Source organism: Papio anubis, chromosome 18, assembly GCF_008728515.1.
Source record: "Papio anubis isolate 15944 chromosome 18, Panubis1.0, whole genome shotgun sequence".
Lineage (NCBI taxonomy): Eukaryota > Metazoa > Chordata > Mammalia > Primates > Cercopithecidae > Papio > Papio anubis.
The window spans coordinates 72,419,649-72,433,543 of record NC_044993.1 but is presented as its reverse complement, the minus strand read 5'-3'; the positions used below and the strand labels follow the sequence as shown (position 1 = coordinate 72,433,543).

Sequence of the window (13,895 nt, the reverse complement as noted above, 5' to 3'; positions counted from 1 at the left end):
TGCCCTGTGAGCGTGTAGATGCCTCCTCCCGTGCTGGCTGCTTAATTTCTTCTGCGCTCATAATCCTTACCATCTTGAAGATCATCATTGAAATATTCCTGTTTTATGTGTGGCTACAAAGTGCTATCTAAAGATGCTCTCTAAAACTCAACTCACGAAGATGAGAGGAACATCACAGGGAACTGTGTGACTTCTTAGCAGGCATTAGGGCAGATACTTAGAAATTAAAGCTGAATTTTAGAAACTTACATCTTACATTTTACAAGCCTATCTTACATTTTAAGGTCTTTTAATGAGAAAAAGTTGCATCCCAAATAATATTTCCAAATCTGAAAGGAAGTCAACTCCTCTATTACTAGAAGTTCTTTCTTTTTTTTTTAGACAGAGCCATTCTGTCACCCAGGCTGGAGTGCAGTGGCACAATCTCTGCTCACTGCAGCCTCAACCTCCCAGGCTCAAGTGATCCTCTCACCTCAGCCTCCCAAGTAGCTGGGACTGCGGGCATGCACCACCACGCCTGGCTGATTATTACTATTTTTTATTTTTATTTTTGGTAGAGTCTGGGTTTCACCTCCTCGGCCTCCCAAAGTGCTGGGATTACAGGTGTGAGCCACTGTGCCCAGCTGTAAGAGGTTCTGATTCAGCACCGCCTTTCAGGAGCAGGCCAGCTGTATGATTCCATAAGCGTCGAGAATTACCCAGCATATCATCTTGTTATAATTTCATTGTTGTAACCAACTTCAAGTAACAAATCTGCCCAATCATGGTAGTGATAATTAATCAGTTGAGTTGATGGCCGAGTCTGTTGGCCTCTCCCTGTGGTAGCAGTGCTCCTAGTGTGCTACCTCAGGAATTCAAAGGGCTCAGATTTCTCAAAGGTATAAAGCAGAAGCTTTAAACATCCCCCAGAATGCAAGCTTGCTCTAACTTACTCACCAGGAAGGATTATAGATTACATCTGTTTGCCCAGCCTTGTCATTTTCACTTTATAGAACCTCACAACTCTCCATAGCCTTTATTGCACGTTATTTGCTGGAGATGGTGCCATGTGCCTTTCATGGATTAGCTGACATTCCTAATGAGCTGGATATTTTAGGCTGTTTTGCAGGCTTAGAAATTGAGATTTGGGGCCAGGTGCGGTGGCTCACGCCTGTAATCCCAACACTAGGAGGCTGAGGCGGGTGGATCACCTGAGGTTGAGTTTGAGACCGGCCTGACCAGTATGGTAAAACCCCGTCTCTACTAAAAATTAGAAAAATTAGCTGGGTGTGGTGGCACGCACCTATAGTCCCAGGTACTCGGGAGGCCGAGGCAGGAGAATGGCTTGAACCTGGGAGGTGGAGGTACCAGTGAGCTGAGATGGCGCCACTGCACTCTAGCCTGGGCAACAAAGTGAGACTCCATCTCAGGAAAAAAAAAAAGAAATGGAGATTTGGCAAAATTAAGTCACTTGGGATCCCAGGAAATTGGAATCTGAGACTGAAACCTCTTAGTGGGATGGTTGAACGTCTATACGGCAAATTACGTTGCAAGGAGAAAATGTGAAAACACAATAGGGCCTGGCATGGTGGCTGACACCTATCTAAGCACTTTGGGAGGCCAAGGGGAGGACCGCTTGAGGCCAGGGGTTCAAGACCAGCCAGGGTAACATAGTGAGACCTCCTCTACAAAAATGTTTTTGAAATTGGCCCAGCAGTGGTGGTGCACACCTGTAGACCCAACTACTTAGGAGGCTGAGGTAGGATCACTTGAGCCTAAGAGTTCAAGTGAGCCCTGATCATGCCAGTGCCTCCAGCCTGAGCAGCAGAGTGAGACCCTGCCTCTAAAAACTGAACCAAAAAAATTCAGTAGGGTGTCAGCTACGGGAGTTACTGTTCAGGTGCAATCAGGTTAGGATGAGAGGATCTGAACTGATGAGCATTTCAGTGGGTGAAAAACGGTAAGTGGCCATTCCTATTAGCATTAAGCAGTCACTGATGTGGTTTCATCAGAATTCACAATACATCTGTGGCTCCCAGTTTCAAAGTCTTGGGTTCATGGTGTCCCCCTGCCCAGCAAAATAAAGTGCAAATCTTACGGAGCAACACATTTTCAGTTCAGGCCTCAAGCACTTCCAGAGACAAAAGTCCAGGGGACAGTAGCTCAGAACGGGGGAAAGGGGAGCCTGAGCCAAGAGTCAACCAGGATGACACGCAGAATCAGACCTGCAAAGGCTGCAGATACTGTAGTTATGAGGCACACACACAAAGCTTAAAGATAAATACGTGGTTGGAAGTATAAGAGCCTATCAAAACTGCTAGAATATAAGAAATCAAATAGGACAAAAATAGAATAATTGGCTGGGTGCAGTGGCTCACGCCTGTAATCCCCGCACTCTGGGAGGCCAAGGGAGACGGGTGAATCACTTGAGGTCAGCAGTTCGAGACCAGCCTGGCCAACATGGTGAAACCCTGTCTCTACTAAAAAAAAAAAAAAAAAAAAAAAAGATTCAGGCGTTAATGGCGCGTCGGTAGTCCCAGCTACTCAGGAGGCTGAGGCACGAGAATCGCTTGGACCCAGGAGGCGAAGGTTACAGTGAGCCGAGATCGTGCCATTGCATTCCAGCCTGGGCGACAAGAGCGAAACACCGTCTCAAAAAAAAAAATCGCTGAAATTAATAACCCAATGGATGGGTTAAACAGATTGCACATAGCTGAAAAGAAACCGAAAATCTGGCCGGGCGCGGTGGCTCTCGCCTGTCATCCCAACACTCTGGGAGGTCGAGGCGGGCGGATCACTTGAGACCAGCCTGGCCAACATGGCGAAACCCCGTCTCTAAAATACCAAATACTAAAAGTACAAAATTAGCTGGTCTGTAATCCCAGCTACTCCGGAGGCTGAGGCAGGAGAATCACTTGAACCCGGAAGGCGGAGGTTGCAGTGAGCCGGGATCGCGCCACTGCACTCCAGCCTGGGGGACAGAGCGAAACTCCATCTCAAAAAAAAAAAAAAAAACACGAAAATCTGAAGCAGTCACACAGTGCGTTAGGGACACGTGGGCGAAAGGAAGGAGGCCACGCTGCTGGGTTTCAGGATGAGATGGGCGGTGAGGGTGCATTCACAGAATCCCGGGGGGAGCCAGCTGACTGCGGAAGGCACTAGGAGAGGGGAGGCACTGGGAAGGGAGGCGCTGGGCGCGGACTGAGCGGGGCGCAGTGCTGTAGGGAACGCAGGCTCATCAGGGCGGCCGGGGTGGAGACGCAGGCGCTGAGCCTTCACCTAAAGCCGCCGGCGTGTGCAGAGCCCGGAGATGCGACCGAGGTCACCGAAAGCCCAGGGTGGCGGAGACGTGCTCAAGGTACCGCGCGCTGGGGATACCGACCACCGCCGCCCCGCGGATCCCACCATCCTGGAGAACATCTCCCTCTGCCCTCCTCAGCCAAGCTTCCGGCCCGAAGCCCGGCTTCCTCTGACGTCACGGCCCCTGCGCCCCCTGGCGTCGCGGCTGCGGCTGGGCGCGCGGGCACCGCCCCCTCTGGCTGGAGGGCGGGACTTCCGGCGATTGAGTGACGGGCGCTTCCTCGGCAGCAGCGGCGGCGGCTGAGCCCTGAGGCGACAGCAGCTGCGGGAGGCGACGGGCCGCGGCCTGCGGGACCTGAGGCAGCCGGGGAGGGCCGGGCGCGCCGGCCAGATAGCGAGCCGCGCTGGCGGCGGCGGTGGCCGCGATGATGGAGATCCAGATGGACGAGGGCGGCGGCGTGGTGGTGTACCAGGACGACTACTGCTCCGGCTCTGTGATGTCGGAGCGGGTGTCGGGCCTGGCGGGCTCCATCTACCGCGAGTTCGAGCGCCTCATCCACTGCTACGACGAGGAGGTGGTCAAGGAGCTCATGCCTCTGGTGGTGAACGTGCTGGAGAACCTAGACTCGGTGCTCAGCGAGAACCAGGAGCACGAGGTGGAGCTGGAGCTGCTGCGCGAGGACAACGAGCAGCTGCTCACCCAGTACGAGCGCGAGAAGGCGCTGCGCAGGCAGGCGGAGGAGGTGCGTGGGCCGCGGGACCCGCCCGCATCCCCGTCGCGGACCCCCAGCCAGCCCCGGGTCCGGGACCCACACCTGTCCCGACCTCAGACCTCGCCCCGGCGCCCCGGACCCCCAGACCCCGCCCCGAGACCCGCCTGGACCCCCATCCCCCTCCCCGGGACTTCCCCACCCCCTGTGCCCGCCGTGAGACACCTCCCTAGAGCACCCCCCGCCTGCCCCGGGACCCCACCCCGATCCCCGGGGACCCCCTTTTCCGCCCAGGCCTGGGCCCTGGCCCCCTCCTCCGGGCCCCCAGCCCTGAACGCTCAGCCCCAAACCCGATGTGCCTGGCATCATCCCCGAGAGCTCAGCCTCAAAGCCAGGCCTCACTCTCCCCTCCCCACCCACCTCTGCATGCCAATTCCCTTTGCTTTCGTGCGTGTGTTCAGTCAAAACCGTTTCCCGACCCCAAGTGCTACCTCTGTCGGCTGCCATTCTAAACCCACCTGGAAAAGGAATGTTTGGTGTTCTTAGGGTGCTGCAGCCGTCTGTTGATGTTGGAGACCTTGCCTTGTCCCTAAGCCCGCATTTTGAAGGTCTGTGACATGGGTGAATTGGGTGGTTGATGTAAACACAGAACAAGGCCGCAGGCGGGCTGCTCCTCTGTCAGCAGAAGGAACGCTCGAGTTCTGGAGGTGATCTCTTTGCCCCTTGGTGCCTTGCTTGGCGAGATTGTTAGCTGATGTAGGCAGGGCTGAGAAACCACTCTGGCTTCTGAGGAGTTAAAAGTCTGAGTTGGAAGCGTTTAATTCTGTACTAGGATGTCTCCATAACCTGGAAATCGCTTATTTGTGAAGCAGTTACAAGAGCCGTGCCCTGTGGGGAGCTCCACTTCGCTACCTTCATTCACCATCAGATACTGAGCTCGGCCTGCCTGCGTGTGGGCCCAGAGCCTCGCCCTTTGTGGGAAACAGGTTCAGGGAGGCTGGTTCCCATCCCTACTTTGCCTCTGTGACCTTGGCCTGTCGACTGCCTGGGGTTTGATTTTCCATCAAAGGAGTGAATTGCACTAGGCCGATCTCTAAGCCCAGAAATTGCCTCATTCTAGGAGTTAGGTAATGCTGTTTGACTTATGAATAGACGTGTCTTAGGAAATGAGCTTCAATTCCTTTTCAATTAATTTGGATTAACACATTCTTGACTTTAATAGGAAAATAAAAGATGGTGTCAGTATTTTGGCTTTTTCTGAAACCAAGGTGATTTATGGCCTAGTTTGATTTAAAGCGTGTTTATAAAAATAATAACAGTATGTTATATCATTCCTCCTTTACTGCGGTTTCTATTGCGTTTGGGTCATGTCTGTCGGGAGGCGGTTGTGTGTTGATTGGAATGCCGCGGTTCCAGCAAAACTGAGTTAAAGTTCTCAACCTAAGGGAACGCAAGGGTTCATGGATTTTGGAGCTCAGGGTGACTGTAGGCATTTTACTGGGAAGGAAACTTGTCCCAAGAAGTGGAGGGGCTGAACCAAGGTCACCCACCCCAGAAGTGCCCAGCCAGGATGCAGAGTGAACCCGACGCTGGCCTGGGTGCTTGCTTCCATGTCAGGCAGCTGCAGGCACCGGAGGGTTGCTCCCCAGAAGCCTGGAGTGCCAGGGCTCCCCTCGCTCAGCTGTGGAGCTGTGGTTGCCCTGCTCTGCTGGGCACTGCCCTCCACTTCTCTCCCACACTCAGTGGCCTGACCTAGATTTCAGGTGGGTTTCTTTTCTTTCACCTTGTACCTATGTGGTCAGTATAGTGGACGAGAAGGAACTGACAGGAGAAAATCAAGATGGACAACGTTAAGGCTAGAAATTATAACCTTGCCGCTTAAAAATGAGCTCTGCATGGGATAGGCGCTGCCCAGCTCTGTGCGGTTCACATGTAAGCTGCCGTGAGTGCATCTGCCCTCCCCCAGGGCTCCCGCTGGACTGAGCTGGCGGGTGTGCTTGCGGTTTGCAAAGCTATCGCCTTTAGTCTGAGACCCACCATTGCCCCAGCTCTTTAGAGAAGCTGCAGGGAGAGCTTCGGAGCGGAGCCCTGAAGCCAACCAATGCTTGGCCAGCATGGAGGCTGTGATTAAACGCTAATAGTGCGCCCTTGGAAAGACCTGAGGGCCTTACAACTAAGGAAAAGGGCTCGATGCTGTCAACATTTGGCATGCCTCCTCCTCTACTGAATCAAGCAGACCTTCATTTCCAGCTTTGTAGACCATTGCGCCCCGTGGGTCAGCGTCTTGTCTAGGCAGGGACTTGTGATCACATAGACGTGTGTCTGATAAGAGGGCAGCGGGACGTCACTCGCTGCAGGCATGTCTTGTTGCAGAGGAGCTCCTGGGTGAGCTGTCAGCAGAAGCTCCGTCCCCAGCCACTCAGCTCAAGAAGGCTTAGTCAGAGCTGAGTAACCTGAGCCACTGCAGCCTCTGAGCAGACAGAATCTGCAGGGTTTTGAAAAAGCCTGAGCAGAGCAGACATCCCTGTTCCCATCTTCTTGCCGGTAATAACCACAGTGATTCCCAGTGTGCTCTGAGACCAGGCAGCTGGGTGTATGGGAGTGACGGGAGCTAGAGAGGGTGGGGTCTCCCGAGAGAGTGACCCAAGCCGTGGAGTCTGCAGACCCCAGCCTGAGTGTCAGCCCGGCCCTCAGGAGCCATACACCCTGGGTCCATCCTCTTCCCCTCGCTGGGCTGCAGTGGCCGCGGACTTCGCAAGTCAGTTTCATCTCAAGATCCAAGCACCATCACTGGCTGTTGGTTGCCTGGAGAACTGTGGGCAGGCAGATGTAGCAGAGTCAGGGCAGAGCCCTTGACGGGTTCTCAGGGCCACCGTGGACGGCAGGCACCGGACATTGCTGTCCACCTACCAGACAGTGCAGTTTCTGGTTGTGCAGTTTCTGTTACAAAGTTTTTTAAATCCCTCAAGTTCTTTCTCAGTGGAAAAGAAGGTGGGAAACGGCAGCCGAACGGGGTGGGGGCTGGCGAGGAGCAGATGCTGCCTCCACATGCGCCATCCGGTGCAGCTCCAGAGGAGGCTGTGCAGAGCCACCACGTTTGCCGTGCTTACCCGGGCAGCAAAGAGCCCTTAGCCCGTAGTGATCAACCGCTTAGCTCACAAGAGGAGAAATAAGGTGTGAGCGATGACATGTGAGTATTAGGAGTCATTATTTGCCTTAAAATCTTCTTAACCCTAAAGAAACTGCTGCTGGTAACAGCCCCCAGGCTCATGGCGGCAGCTGGAGCGGGTGTTCTCTCAACAAGACCAGATCATGATGTTTGCTGATCATTCAGCATTTGATGCTATGTAAGGAAAGGATGCAAGGAAAGACAGTTTTATCCAAAACTTACTTTTTCCTAGTTAAATAAAAGTTATCAGCCGGGCACAGTGGCTCACATCTGTAATCCCAGCACTTTGGGAGGCTGAGGCAGGCAAGAGATGAGGTCTCACCATGTTGCCCAGGCTGGTCTCAAACTCCTGGACTCAAGCAATCCTCCCACCTCAGCTTCCCAACATTTGACATTGAACTCCTGACCTCCTCATCTCAGGTCAGGAGTTCGAGACTAGCCTGGCCAACCTGGCAAAACCCCGTCCCTACTAAAAAAAACAAAAGAAAAAAAAATTAACCGGATGTGGTGGCGGCGCCTGCAGTCCCAGCTACTCGGGAGGCTGAGGCAGGAGAATCACTTGAACCTGGGAGGAGGATGTTCCGGTGAACTGAGATCACACCACTGCACTCCAGCCTGGGCGACAAGAGTGAGACTCTGTCTCTAAATAAATAAATAAATAAATTTCATTCATTTCCTAGAGTATTTGGGCAGGATTCAGCTGGAGAAAACAAATACCATCATCCTGCTCTACAGAGATGATCAGTCTGCCATTTTTTCCTCTTTTTTTTTTCTGCCTCCGCCCCAGATGATCTGCAGGAAGTTTTTTCCATAAATGAATTAAGATGCATCAGGAATTTTTATTCTTGTTTTTCATATGACGAATAGTAAATTCACCACTGCTTGGCCAGAGTGTGTGATTTCTTCTCCTGCCGTGTTATGATATTAAGAACAGTTTTTTTAAAAATGTTTTTTAGGCCGGGCGCGGTGGCTCAAGACTGTAATCCCAGCACTTTGGGAGGCCGAGACGGGTGGATCACGAGGTCAGGAGATCGAGACCATCCTGGCTAACACGGTGAAACCCCGTCTCTACTAAAAAATACAAAAAAGTAGCCAGGCGAGGTGGCGGGCGCCTGTAGTCCCAGCTACTCGGGAGGCTGAGGCAGGAGAATGGCGTGAACCCGGGAGGCGGAGCTTGCAGTGAGCTGAGATCGCGCCACTGCACTCCAGCCTGGGCGACAGAGCGAGACTCCGTCTCAAAAAAATAAAAATAAAAATAAAAATGTTTTTAAAATGAAGCTATCAAAATGGGGCCGCCAGAGCTGCCTTTCCTAGGTGCCTCTGAAAGCTGGTCTGGTGTAGCAGCACCACTCACCAGGAGTACAGCAGTCTCCCTAAAAGTGGAACAAATACTTGTAGGAACCATGGAGAAGGAGGTACCTGCTAGCCAGAGGGAACACGGGACAGAGGCCAAAGTGGCCTGGAGTCTGCTGGGCGCAGCCTGCCCCTCTGCCCCTCTGCTGCGGGAGCTCCTGGACCACACTGGCAGCAGTCAGACGGGGCCAAGAGCTGAGAGAAGTCAGTTCTTCCAAAATTAAGATTTCTAAATGAAATATCTGTTTGAATTTTAAGTTTTTAAAAACTGTTTTGAAATAATGTCCAGAAAGGTTGCAGAATTAACACTCCTCACCCAGCGTCCCAAGTGCGGGCGTCTTCCCACACTGCTTTCTCTGGCTGTGTGAGGGGCTCAGGGGTCCCTGTGTTCTTGTTGTGTCCTATGTTCTGCGGTGGCCCTTCATTCTCTGCTCTTTGTGACCTTGACCATTGCGTCAGTCACTTTGCAGCTGTGCGTCGGTCTGGCTGATGGGCCCTGGGGACCAGACATGGGGCACGTCCTCAGGCCTCAGCAGGAAGACCCATGGCGTGCAGAGCCTGCTAGATCCTTAATCTGTGCCAGATGGGCATGAGGTGAGGGGCACATGATTTTTGGATGGGTCCCTTTCCCCAGGTTCCCATTTATTATCAGGGCGGGAGGATGAGCTATTAGTGCATGAAAATCACTGCAGAAGATCGCCAGGAGCTGCATGGAGTGCCGGCTCTCTGGACTTGTTTTCCTTTGCTCTGTTGAAAGTTGGGCTCCCAAAGCCAGGCGCAGTGGCTCACGCCTGTAATCCCAACACTTTGAAAGGCTGAGGCGGGTGGATCATGAGGTCAGGAGTTTGAGACCAGCCTGGCCAGTATGGTGAAACCCCGTTTCTACTAAAAATACAAAAATTAGCTGGGTGTGGTGGTGCACGCCTGTAATCCCAGCTACTTGGAAGGCTAAGGCAGGAGAATCGCTTGAACACAGGAGGCGGAGGTTGCAGTGAGCCGAGATCGCAATGCCACTGCACTCCAGCCTGGGCAATAGAGGGAGACTCCGTCTCAAAAAAAGAAAGAAAGTTGGGGTCCCGAGCTCCCCTTGTCACCCTGAGTGTCCATCTGCCACTAGGTCCTGCTGTTCTTTTGGCCTCAGGAGTTCTTTAATGCCCCCACTTTTCATCTCCTTTGCTGCTTTCTGCTTCCAGTCACCACCATCCCAGGGTCTCCTGGCCACTCCCACCCCCGCCACTTCGCCAGCCCAGAGAACCCTCATAAAGCATAGCTGGTCTCTGAGTGCTACGCTGGATTCCAGGCAGGGGCGTTAGCTGATTGCTCTCCTGAGGCAGACTGGACGTCTCAGACGCCGATAACATGAGGGGATCTGAGTGACAAGGTGGGCCAGGACACTGGGTGGACAGAGTGAGGCTGTCTCCCCCAGGTGATCCCCCACCCGGCCCACCTGTCACCAGCCTCACCTGCCTCTGGTCTTCTGGCCGCCCCCCGTCCTGCAGACCTGCAGCTCCTGCCAGCTAGACCACCTCCCCCCACCCCACTCTCGGGGTTTACCTGGCCACTTCCCGTCCCTGCCTGATTTGCTGGTGTCTGCCTCCCCAGTGCACCTGCAGAGAAGCCCCCATCACCCACCCTGCCCGCCCCTGCCTGGGGAACTGGCACAACTTCCACAACTTAAGCCGTTCCCTGCCAACAAGGGGCCGGCACCCTCTGGTTCATTCAGCCTGAGCCTGTTGTTTCTCTCGGCACACCCGGAGATGCTGGTCATCTGTGTGTGTGGATAAGGGGAAGCCGGCTTCCCCTGCCTCTGCGCACATCTCACCGAACTGTGCAGTTCCTGAAGGTCAAGAACTGTCTCTTCGGAGCAGCCTTTCTGTCTGACAGAACATTCTGGGATGATGGAAATGTTGTATTTGGTGCTGTCTACTTCAGTAGCTGCTGGCCACATAGGGCCATTGAGCATTTTAGGTGTGACTCATGGAACTGACGAACTGGGTTTTTAGTTGTATTTACTTATTTTAGAGATGAGATCTTGCCATGTTGCCCAGGCTGGTATCAAACTCCTGGACCAAAGCAATCATCCCACCTCAGCCTCCCGATTAGCTGGGACTACAGGCTCATGCCACCATGCCCGGCTGTGTTTTATTTTAATTAATGTAAACATGTGGCCAAGGCTTCCATACCGGACAGTGCGGCTGTGGGCAGTCTAGCTGAGCTGCCTGCGCGTAAGGGCAGATGGTGAGTTACTCAGCTTCATGCAAGAAAGGTAGATGCTTAAAGGGTGGGTTTGTTTCCTGTTTAATGAACATTTTCCAGAAAGTGGGGGGATCCCGTAGCAGTGGGTTTCAGATACAGGAGACCAGACAGGAGAAAATATTGTGAGATGGGAAAGTGGATGCCAGCAACAGGAAACAGCAGAGAGGGGCTGAAGTTCTCGAAAGGCCAAGAAGAGCCTGGTGGGAAATCGGTCTTACCTCAGAACTGCCTGTGCTCAGGGCACAGGATCGACTTTTTCGCCTTGGGCTGCTTTTTCTTTTCTTTCTGTGGGTGAGAATTTTATTGCAGTATCATTGATATACCCTGAACTGTACATACTTAAGGAGTACAATTTGATGAGTTTTGAAATATGTATGAACACCTGAAGCCATCCCTGCAGTCCAAGCAGTGTAGATGCCCAGACCCCAGAGTTCCCTGTGCCCTGTGTAACCCCCCTCTGACCCCTCCTTGCCCCACCTGTCCCCAGGTAACCACTGATCTGCCTTCTGTCACTGTAGGTTGATTTGCATTTTCTTTTTTTTTTTTTTTTTTTTTTTTGAGACAGAGTCTTGCTTTGTCGCCCAGGCTGGGGTGCAGTGGCCGGATCTCAGCTCACTGCAAGCTCCGCCTCCCGGGTTTAGACCATTCTCCTGCCTCAGCCTCCCGAGTAGCTGGGACTACAGGCGCCCGCCACCTCGCCCGGCTAGTTTTTTTTTTTGTATTTTTTAGTAGAGACGGGGTTTCACCGTGTTAGCCAGGATGGTCTCGATCTCCTGACCTCGTGATCCGCCCGTCTCGGCCTCCCAAAGTGCTGGGATTACAGGCTTGAGCCACCGCGCCCGGCCTGATTTGCATTTTCTAGAGCTTTGCATAATGGCCTCCTGCAGTGCATACATGGTTTCCTATGACCTCCTCCACTCAGTACAGTGATTCGGGGACTCACCCAGACCGTGTGTCCTTTCTCCATGACCAAGCAGGGTCCCAGCAGTGCTGTTTGTCCATCCGCCTGCCTGCAGGGGAGCTGGGCGGCTTGCTTTTACGTAACCTTCACACGTGAGCGGTTTGTAAGCCCGCTCACCCCGGGGCAGGGTGTTGGGCCAAGCACTGCTCGGGATAGGCTGGCGGTGAAACCCAGAGGCTAGAATCTGCTTATGAGGGGGATGAGTCTTTGCGGAGACCCTTAGAGCCCAAAACATCATTACCCTGTTGCATTTTTTTTTGAGCCACTGTTAGGGCAAGAGATCCGGGGCATGCCACGTGAAATGCGACAGGGCCTTTCCTCAAGATGGCTCCTCTGTGCGGTGGGTTTCCCACACAGGGCCTAAGGCATTTCGATTCTTGTTATCAACAACCAGATTCAAAACTTGCCTTTCGTTTAAGTTTCTGGGTGCCCTTTCCTCCCCAGGCCTCTGGGGAGTTTTGGGCCCCTGTTCCCTAACCTTTCCCCAGCCAGCCTTCCCATCACCTTTCCTTCTCCCCAGGAAATGAATTCCCAGATAAATGCACAGTCCCAGTGAGCCCTTGCACAGGTGTGTCTCTACGTCCCTGCCTGAGGTTAGAGCATTCATGTTTTGAGAGCAAGGACCCTTTGTCTACTGAGAAGAGCGAACTGAGGCACGGTTAGCAGGCCCCCCGTTCAGTGCAACCAGAGGGAGTCAGAGGCTGGGGCTGGTTAGGAAGTTTCAGAAGCCAGTGTAAACTCCTAAGAATGCGCCCAGAGAATAAAAGTTTACTTGAGAATAATTTTTCCCAGGGAGATATTTCATAGGATGGGACATTTAAGTTGGGTTTTAGTTTTATCTTCATTTTTCTTCCGCTGGTACCAACCATATAAATTTATATATATATCTGTATATGTGTATGTATATATATCCCAATACAAATGTATATGTACTAGTAAGACAGATGGGGAAATATATATATACATTTCCCCATCTGTCTTACCCATTCTTGAAAATCAGTGTGTATTCAACTAGTTGGGATTTGTTTCATGTGGACGCTGAACCGAGCAGTCCCTTTCACAGAAACGTGAGGAAGCCTTGCTTTTCAACCTGATTTTTGGATTCCCGAGCTGGTGTCCGGATCTCTCCGCCCCACATGTAACACCTGAATGAAGAAATGTCCTTCCCTCCACCCGTGTGCCGTCCAGCAGGCTTCGGGGGCAGCTTTGTAACTCCAGGGCCACCCCCTGCACGTCCTCTCTCTGCGTTTTAGATCTGGGTGGCCGGGCAGTTGTGGGAAATGGAAGGAGCTCCGACTGCCCCCTGCCAGCCCTGGGTAACCACAGCCATGCAAGGTCCCTGCCTGTACCTGGGAACTAGCTGTGAAGGGCATCCGCCAGGGATGTGCCCAGTGCCCAACTGTTTGCCTGCTTAAGATAAAAGACCAAAAAGTGGCCGGGCGCGGTGGCTCACGCCTGTAATCCCAGCACTTTGGGAGGCCGAGACGGGCGGATCACGAGGTCAGGAGATCGAGACCATCCTGGCTAACACGGTGAAACCCCGTCTCTACTAAAAAATACAAAAAACTAGCCGGGCGAAGTGGCGGGTGCCTGTAGTCCCAGCTACTCGGGAGGCTGAGGCAGGAGAATGGCGTGAACCCGGGAGGCGGAGCTTGCAGTGAGCTGAGATCCGGCCACTGCACTCCAGCCTGGGTGACAGAGCGAGACTCCGTCTCAAAAAAAAAAAAAAAAAAAAAAAAGACCAAAAATGAGCCTTTTTCCTTGGAAATTCATACTGCCCCCTCATTCCCAGGGAAGGAAACAAATTGATCGGTATTGCAGAAGAACGAGATCTTTGATTCGTGTCGACATTCGTTTCTAACCAACCAGCCAGAGCTGAATTGTTTCTCGCTGGTGAGCCTGGCCTAACGGACATATGAGAGGGGAGGTTTGGATTTTTTGTTTTTATTTATTTATTTATTTATTGAGACGTAGTCTCGATCTGTTGCTCAGGCTGGATTGTAGTGGCACGATCTCGGCTCACTGCAACCTCCGCCCTCCAGGTTCAAGCAATTCTCCTGCCTCAGCCTCCGGAATACCTGGGATTACAGGCGCCCGCCACCACACCCGGCTAATTTTTTATATTTTTGACAGAGATGGGGTTTCACCATGTTCACCAGGCTGGTCT

At 52.7% G+C, this 13,895-nt stretch overlaps 1 protein-coding gene across 13 annotated transcripts in view; it reads left to right on the top strand.

Moving 5' to 3' along the window:
- Positions 1 to 3,533: 3,533 nt before the first annotated feature.
- The window catches only part of MAPK8IP3 (mitogen-activated protein kinase 8 interacting protein 3), a 62,533-nt gene continuing 52,171 nt past the window's right edge, over positions 3,534 to 13,895 (top strand). For all 13 annotated transcript variants that reach the window (XM_017953067.2, XM_017953061.2, XM_017953059.2 and 10 more), the window contains exon 1: positions 3,534 to 4,022. In XM_017953067.2, the coding sequence (XP_017808556.1) occupies positions 3,705 to 4,022 (318 nt within the window). In that variant the 5' untranslated portion in view covers positions 3,534 to 3,704. The remainder of the gene's footprint in view (positions 4,023 to 13,895) is intronic.